The following is an 8344-nucleotide window of genomic DNA, read 5'->3' as shown; positions in this document are numbered from 1 at the left end:
GTCCCTTCCTCTTCCCCTCTTCCCTATCAAGCCCCGCATTACTGCACTCTGGTTAGGCGACGCTTTGTAACGCCGTAATGAGACTAAACCGTACGGCACGAACGCTACGGCGGCCGTAAAAATGTTGTTCTTTGCCGGCCGGTTTAAATGTAGATATTTCACTAAACCGGATTTTTCGACCTAGCACATTCAATGAAGCATTTTCATCGGGGAAATGGCCTTAGTCTGCACCAGAGCTACAAAATCATTGCTGGAATGTGGTTCCAGCCTGCACCCGATGGAGAGATGAGGTGACGTGTTTATCGGTGATTTTTTCCGAAGAGCACTAGCCGGAAGTTCTTATAAACAGTCCGTATAAAAGAGTACAGCATATATCATGCCATATAAGTGTGATATCACATAAGGACGGTACCTTTGGCCCTCCAATTTTTCTCGTTACAAGGCCCGTAGCCAGTTCTAATCGGATCTGGACAGCTTGAGGACATTATTGGCTAATTTTGGTACAGCTTGCCGATAACCCACCTTTTCGAACATGAACAGAGGTTTTCTTCTTTTTTCGATGTCCTCATATGTAACAAATGCGTCAAATCTATGCCTGACCTTTTTCCGCGGCATCGCGCAGGCGGTCTTTGCTTTGGTGCGTTGTGTCTGGCGGCTGCTGCCATAATTTGAGAAGGTAAAATTCCAGGTAATATACGTGAAGAATGTTATTGGGTTTTAGAGCGTTCCGTCTCGCCACTTCGCTTAAAGTTGGAGGAAAATGGGCTTGTGGCTGAAAACTTGCTGACGGCGCTTTTATGTTGATGTGGGTTTTGTAAGGGCGGTGTTTTGACGTGGATGTTAACTAGCAGATGTTTTACCACGTAACACTTACAAGAAAGTCGTCAAGCAAGTTAATCTGAGCTATGTTGAATAGGTAAAGATGAAAATTGGGATTTAAAACAGGCCTGTAGCAAGAATAAATCCAGCCCAGAGCACATCATGTAGCATGTTGAATGTGAAACTGGTGCATAGACATTGCATATTTGATCACAGTAAAGATTAATTTGGAGGAACGAAAATCCAAGGAAATGTTAAGTTTCTCACTTGCAGCCTCACAAAGTTAGCATTGTTACATCCACTCACAAGCATTGAGTCTGATACAATGCTTTTATTATTGTACAACTCTGAGCTGAATTTATATATTGCCTTTTTGTACACTACCAACAAGTCACGCTTTCACCACTCCATGTGTGGCTCCTCCAAAAAGGTTGGTAGGCTACAGAAATGGAGCACACACAATAGCTGTCTTCAGTGACTATGCCAGTGTAAGCTATTTAGCGGTTTTTATATTGCGTTTTAGGATGTTAATGATTTTGCAAAAAGGATTTGTGAGACCTGGCTTGAATAAAAGTGGATCTCAAAAGGGTAAATAATTATATAAACATAAGACTAGAAGTTATCAAAGAAGAACAAGAAACCCTGGTTCAGCTTTGTACTCAGATCATGATTTTGTGGCACCACTCAGCAGATCAATAGAAAATATTCCATGCTTTTGTTTAATGATGCTTTTATGCATTTTCATCATGTGTTCAGCTTGGATTTCTAGGTGGAGAACATATCTTCGCCAATGCCAAATCTTCCTCAGGAGCAGAGACTCATGGAGCCGTGGTTTCCCATGTGCTCAAGCGAGTGTTTTGGATGGTGTTTGATGTCACTATTATACCTTCTATATAATATCTATTTCTGACAGGTTCAAATGCAATTTTAATAAGTTTATTATTTGAAATGAATTTAAACAAACTTTTAATCAACATATGATTAATTCATCTCATATTTAGAGGTACATTTTAGTGTGATATCATATACTTCCATATCAATTTTATTGTGTTACAATGATTTCTACATGCAATCCAGACATGTTGAATAGTGACATATACAAGATGTTCTCTGGGCTTGTCCCTGGCCGGTCAAGAGACACTGTTGTTTTGAGTGTGGGCTAAAGCTGGATGCTTGAGGGCATCATTGTTGTTTGACGGTAGATGGGTTGAGCATGTGCTGGTGAGTTGCAGCAGACCTGGGCACTGAGTGCATTGCAAGGAAAGACTGTGTGTGATATGGCAGAGATTCAGCTGTAACCCACAAGCAGTATCTCTTGTTTAGTTGTGAGTGCAGCATGCAATGCTGTTGAAGCTTCAGGAACAGCTTGCTTTCATCCGATGTCGATCAGAGAACAATTTTTACATCTTTGCCAGTGTATATTTGTGGAGAACAACATGTCTTGGGCTAAAAACACCAAGAAACACCCAAGTTTTAGACACTGCTAAGAATTTGATCACAACCTCGGATTCATCTGTTATATTGCTTTTGCCTATGGTTTTCATTTTCATGGTGGGTATCGTTCCAGAGACAAATGTATTACATCATAAAAGTGTTCCATCCCTCATGTGAAGGGGAAGATTTTAGATTTACTGTGACACTCAGTTCATAAATATGTTACAGGGAGATGGTGATGACCAAACATAAGTCACATGGGCTTAGTATAATGCAACCTTACATTTTCTGCCAGGGTGCACCATGCATTAGGTGCATATTTGGTGAATCTCCCTAATTCATACAATTTCAAGTCACATCTTTGATCCATTAGCTCTAGGCATTTCTTTCCATGCCATGTTATGATAATAAGTGTGTTGGGACAATCATCTGATCCCTCAAAATCTACTGGTAGTGATACCCTCCAGTGTTGGAAATTCCAAAAAATGTCCCTGGTAGCCGAGTACAAATTTTCTCTGGTGGAGTACAAAATTATCGAAAATGCTGTGGGTCATTACAGTTTTGTTTAGGTTATCTTTGAGAGATAACACTACAATGGGTGGTACTCAGCGAAAGCACCACTTTTCATATACAGCAGCTCATGTAAAAGTGCTTTAAATGAAAAGAAACACCAATATTAAACATGGCACACTGAAACAACACAGTCTCATACTCTGTACTATGAAACACATGTGCATATACATGAATTTTCAATTTATGAAAGGCTCTGGGTCAGGGTGTACTTTCCTACCTAGCGTTAGAAGAAATAATTGTACACCATTCGTCGCGTTTAAGACAGGACATATCGTAAATAATCGCAAAACAGGTAGATTCATGCTCTTACCTTCAAATTTTTTATAATTACGATGGCGAGCTCCCGAGCACCGCATACGCACAGCAGCCGCGACCTAATGTGGTTCGTCATCAATGGTCAGTTAAGTCATGCTCAAGTTTGAGTTGGTCCGCGAACATAGGAAGTGACAGCTTTGCTAATCTACAGACCGGTGCGATTCTGGTACTTTCTCATTTCCGGTTTCGTTCAAAGGCGATTCCATTCAACGTTCACACACTTTTTTACATTTCCATACATGGTTTGTCATGTACCTAGGTGGCAACACAGGCTGCTTGCTATTGGGCGTCTTAGTCTGGTGGGTGCAAGATTTTTGCTCTTGCAGATATCAATACATGGCTCCTGATGGAAGCAGCAAGTCTGAACCTGTTGCATGTTCTGGTTTTATTTTGGCCTGACACAAAGAGGTAAAACAAGCTTTTACAAAAGCTGTTTTTGTTCCATCATGATGGAGTACAAAGTACTTCTTTTTACCTAGTCACAATCCTGGAGTACAAAATCTCCTGGTATACATTACACCAGGAAACGTCAAGTTTTCCAACACTGATACCCTCTTTGTCTGTGGGGCCACTACATTCAGCATATTTTACATAAAATAAACCCAATTTAACCACCACAGTTTAAAACAAGCAGGTATGTTCAGAAATCGGAATCTTGTGGCCATCTGGGTGCATGGTAAAATAACAATATTCTCTCTTTTACTTTAGGAAAGGTCCTGAGACTTTTGAAGTATGTAAGGCAAATTTGTAACATATAAATTATGATTTTTTCCACACAGTGTTGAAAATGACAATAGAGCATTAGGTCAGGGTGCTTCATTTTGATAGTCATACATGCTTGCGCTGTGGTATGCATTGTGATTGGCCTTTCCCTGTTGTTTTTGTATATACACACAGGAGTCATTAACTCACCATTTTCCCTTTTGGATTCTTTTGCTCAAAATGATTATCTAGTTGGCATCTGTGTTGGCCTGGGTCAGCCACTTTTCACAGGGTTTCACCAGGCTGCCAGTGGAAGTCATGTATAGGTAGCATATATCTAGCCAGAATTGTTCCCTGTGTCAATTCGTGATAAGCATCTGGGTTTATATTTTAGAGAGATATCGAGAAGAATCCCAGGATTTCTATTACTTTGCCAACTGCCAAGCCTCAGCTGTCCACTGTTCAGTGGGTGATGCTGACAGACAAATACATTGTTAAAATGTGGTTCATTCCTCTGCTTCATGGTCTTGTGCGTGCCGTGACAGTCTCTCAGTCTGAAGCAGTGAAGCACTCACCGGGCCATGGCCGTGCCACCGTGATGCAGGGTCTGTCTGTGCTGGCAGGATGAGCCAGCTGGCACGACCCTTGCGTCAGGCGGCCGCCTCCCTTCGGCTGGCGCGGCACATCAACACATCCGCTGCGCTCGGCCAAACCCAGGCGAACGACCCCATCCAGAAGCTCTTCTTGGAAAAACTCCGCGCATATGGCTCCAAGAGCAAGTGAGTTCATGCCCCTTTGTGCAACTTGGGTTGTTCGATGTGGCTGGGAGGTCCCAGCGCCCGATTTTCCGGGGCAGGCGGTAAACTTAAGCACGCGCGCGAAGACGCGTGTCGTACCGCTGTATCCGCCGTACCGGCTGCGCGCACTGCGCCGGCCGGCGTGGCCGCCTGACCGTTGCTACCCCGTCGCTCTCAGGACAGCCAAGGATGGCCTGGTGGACCCGACGCCGCAGCTGCAGGCTGAGATGAAGAACGAGCTGGAGCGGATAGCCCGCTCGTACGGCTTCAAGGAGGGCGAGGACGTGGCCAAGTTCCCGCAGTTCAACTTCCCGGAGCCGACTGTCGACCCGATCAGCAGCAAGCAGGCCTAGGCTGGTGCGCTCGCCGCCCCGTGTGACTGTTGCTTGTAGGTGTACCTGTGTACAGGGGATGGGGATCAATACGAGAAGCTGCGTGCTGTCTGTTCTGTCTGCTGCTGGAACTGCGGGCAGGCCGGGTGGTCGGACTCTGCCGTGACATGTGGCGTTGTCAGACGGGCTGGACGCGGCTCCGCCAGAAAACGGGGGGGGGGGGGGCAGGAGAGCTGGCTCGAGAGACGTTCTATAACTGCGGCAGCCGTCCGCGAAGCGCGCTCTCAAGGTTGCGTTGCACCAGGCATGGCAGCTCCTAAAGGTACAGCTTTCGGACACGCCCCTCAAATCCCGTCGGAAGCATTAGTCATTGATGTGTTCTGAATGGGCTCCTGCCAGTTGAATTTTGTGGCTGGAAGTCACCAGGTCTCTGATTACAAGGGGTCACGTCTGATGTGGAAAGTTCGACAAAGGATCAGCAGCCCACAAAAAGCAGCAACAAAGTCAATGATGTACTGATATCATCAATTCTTTCCTGCCAACCATGGGTAGGGCAGATTGTTGCGTTCTTTCAGTGACGGTATGGCTTTCTCCAGAGAATCATCCTCACCACCTGGCTCATCGCATGGCTCCTTAATGAACGAATATGATCATCGCAGGGCGGACGCCATGCGGCGCCAAATCTACGCTCGGCTCCACGCGATTCAGAAACATGCTGACTAACAGGGCAAAGAAATGAGGTGTGCATGCAAATCAACGAGGACGAACCAATAAGTTGAAATCAAGCACCGGTGGAAGGGCTGTGGTGCAGTGTTGGTTGAATTTCCAGCCATAGGCACCCGCCCTTTTCCGTGCCACGTTCGCCTTCAAATGGTAACCACCACATGACCACCAGGCCGCTGACCATTAACAGTTTGCTAACCATTCACAGGCCTGCTAACCGCTGTCCCGCCTCAACATAATGCCATCGATGCCTTTAAAGCGATAGATTCCCCAAACCATCCTCCTGAAATGAGACCAGTGATTGTTCCGAGGGTTTATCCCGAGGCTGTGCATAATTCAAAAGTTACCCAGCCATTCCAACGTTCTGACCGCTCTGATAGCTTTCGCCGCCGATAGGTGGCAGTGGAGTACAAGCAGCCTGCTCAGCTATCTGCCGTAATGCAAAGCCTGTCCATTATCAGACGGGCGGGCCTCATTCCGCTAGTGCGCGCGCTTATGATCGTGTACGTTGTTCGGAAGCATCCGACAGCGCACATCGAACGCAGGGCGGCTGGAGTCAGCTGGTAATGCCGGAACACCACAGGGTAGGTCCCGAAACGCAATACGAATATCCATACCCCTCGTCTCGTAAGGAAAGAGTACATGCCTTAGGCCTGCCAATGGACTTTATTTCCAGCCGGCCGGGTCCACTACCTTCCAATGAGCACCAATGGGATCATCAACACAGGCACGGGTCGCATTACAACGTGATGATTGGAATTGCCGCACCTTCCCAGCACTGCGACGGTCACCTCGAAAACGCGGACACACACACCACCGGCGTAAAAAAACTGCAACGCACGAATACAACCAGCACGCGGCCACGAAGCAGGACCAGCACACGCGGCCGAGCCTCGGCCGCGGCGGCCTCTCGCCAGGCGCCGGCACGGAGGCGGCCGCGGCGCTGACGCGCGCAGCCGCCCTCAGCCTCAGTCAGTATCACAGTGTCGGGGTCGGCGGCGGCCGCCACGGCCTATCACACATCGACCACCCGCTCGGGCTCCGTGAGCGCGTCGTCGACCGGGTGGCAGCCGGCCTCGGCCACCGGCACGTAGTTGCCACCGTTCATTTCCAGCAGCAGGATCGTGCGGTCCACGTGCGACCTGGGGGCGCGGCGGGGCAGGTGAGGTGTAGGCGGCACGTCAGGTGGGTGGGCCGCGGAGTCGTGCGGTCCACGTGCGACCTGAGGGCGCGGCGGGGCAGGTGAGGTGTAGGCGGCACGTCAGGTGGGTGGGCCGCGGAGTCGTGCGGTCCACGTGCGACCTGGGGGCGCGGCGGGGCAGGTGAGGTGAGGGCGGCACGTCAGGTGGGTGGGCCGCGGAGTCGTGCGGTCCACGTGCGACCTGGGGGCGCGGCGGGGCAGGTGAGGTGAGGGCGGCACGTCAGGTGGGTGGGCCGCGGAGTCGTGCGGTCCACGTGCGACCTGGGGGCGCGGTGGGGGCGGGAGGGCGACGACTGTCGTTCAGGTGGGCAGGTCGCCAGTGTGGTGCTGCGCAGATAGGGTTACAAGCGCAAATGGTAACACTGCGATCTAGGTTCAGATAACGCAGATGATAACGCTGCGTATTATATATTGATAGCAATGATCAAGAGCTACCGAATGCATCACCACAGACTCCAGCTGGCCAGTGATTCCAGTCGAGTCCCGTCCAGTCGTACCGGCCAGCTGTTACGTCTGACGTCCATAAGGAAGAAGACCGACGCAGCGTTTGAACGCACAGTATTCGCAGTGACGGCTGAGATCGTGTCAGCTATATGTCAAGGAAATTATTTTAGCGATACACAGTTATTCCGCACCTGGTTTACGCCGCGAGAGTTATAATGCACCCAGTCATATGCCAGACTTCACAGCCTGAAACTACTACTAGCCACGGTTCACTTCATTCAAACTATTACTGCCATTTCCCGTGGAGCATCTCGTTTACACAACACTCGGAGAACTAGCTTGCACGACACTGCCTTGTAACTGGGACTAGCTCCAAGTGACGTCATGTAGTGGACACCAGCGCGGCAAATGCCCAACCGACACCCGATAGCAGAGCCAGTATGCCAAACATGCAGCTGACGGGGGGGGGGGGGGGGGGGCGTGGACAGAGCACGCAGCGGATGGACAGGTGCATGATGGTCTGTGGACGGTTGTGAAAACAGAAGACTGTTCTCAGCTTCACGTAAACCTCACCACGGTCTCTCCCTTCACCCCGCTCTCTATCTCTCACCCCAAGAGCACGCCCCCACAACAGCTCCACGGGCAGGGCCACGTCTCAGCGTCGAGTAAGCCACCTCGGTGTCACCGGGCGGGGCGCGGGTGGGGCCTCCGGTCAGACCCGGTCGGCGGCACCCCGCCGCGGCGTCCATGCCCCTGCCCTCACCGGTAGCGCCTGTCGGGGTGCGACGGACACCAGAAGTGCACCACCGTGCCCTGCCGGCCGTCCGGCAGCCAGGAGCCCCAGTGGTTCTTGCCGCCGTGCTGGCGCCACCTATCGTCGGGCCACAGCACGTCTACCCGCCGGCCCTGGTTGATGCTGTCGTACACCATGTCGCCGTTGACGAGCTGTCGGCGGGCGGGGGGGGGGGGGGGGAGGGGTCAGCGGGTGCGGCGGGCTGTTCACA

At 50.1% G+C, this 8344-nt stretch overlaps 2 protein-coding genes across 3 annotated transcripts; one reads left to right on the top strand and one right to left on the bottom strand.

The window, feature by feature from the left end:
• The first annotated feature begins 599 nt into the window (after positions 1-599).
• On the top strand, positions 600-5083 carry LOC119093583 (ATP synthase-coupling factor 6, mitochondrial-like). 2 transcript variants are annotated; one of them, XM_037216557.1, is made up of 3 exons: positions 600-688; positions 4467-4622; positions 4819-5083. In XM_037216557.1, exons 2-3 carry the CDS (start codon positions 4468-4470, stop codon positions 4991-4993), a joined length of 330 nt encoding a protein of 109 aa, XP_037072452.1. In that variant the 5' UTR covers positions 600-688; position 4467; the 3' UTR covers positions 4994-5083. The 2 variants fall into 2 exon arrangements, with proteins under 2 accessions (XP_037072452.1, XP_037072453.1); XM_037216558.1 differs by having other exon boundaries at positions 606-676.
• A 1264-nt stretch (positions 5084-6347) lies between these two features.
• Positions 6348-8278, bottom strand: LOC119093286 (pecanex-like protein 1). Its single transcript, XM_037216223.1, has 2 exons — positions 8104-8278; positions 6348-6837 (listed from the first exon to the last, which is right to left on the bottom strand). The coding sequence occupies exons 1-2, from the start codon at positions 8268-8270 to the stop codon at positions 6711-6713; spliced, it is 294 nt and encodes a 97-aa protein (XP_037072118.1). The 5' UTR covers positions 8271-8278; the 3' UTR covers positions 6348-6710.
• Between the last annotated feature and the right edge of the window lie 66 nt (positions 8279-8344).

The sequence above is a fragment of the Pollicipes pollicipes genome, unplaced genomic scaffold (assembly GCF_011947565.3).
Source record: "Pollicipes pollicipes isolate AB1234 unplaced genomic scaffold, Ppol_2.1 Scaffold_4002;HRSCAF=4701_pilon_pilon_pilon, whole genome shotgun sequence".
Lineage (NCBI taxonomy): Eukaryota > Metazoa > Arthropoda > Thecostraca > Pollicipedomorpha > Pollicipedidae > Pollicipes > Pollicipes pollicipes.
Note: the sequence above shows the minus strand (reverse complement) of the source record. Positions and strands in the feature narration are given on the sequence as shown.

Coding starts and splice junctions, on each gene's coding strand:
- LOC119093583 (XM_037216557.1), top strand. CDS start 4,468: ATGAGCCAGCTGGCACGACCCTTGCGTCAGGCGGCCGCCTCCCTTCGG. Junction 4,623..4,818: donor GCATATGGCTCCAAGAGCAA/GTGAGTTCATGC, acceptor CGTCGCTCTCAG/GACAGCCAAGGATGGCCTGG.
- LOC119093286 (XM_037216223.1), bottom strand. CDS start 8,270: ATGGTGTACGACAGCATCAACCAGGGCCGGCGGGTAGACGTGCTGTGG. Junction 6,838..8,103: donor CACCCCGACAGGCGCTACCG/GTGAGGGCAGGG, acceptor CCGCGCCCCCAG/GTCGCACGTGGACCGCACGA.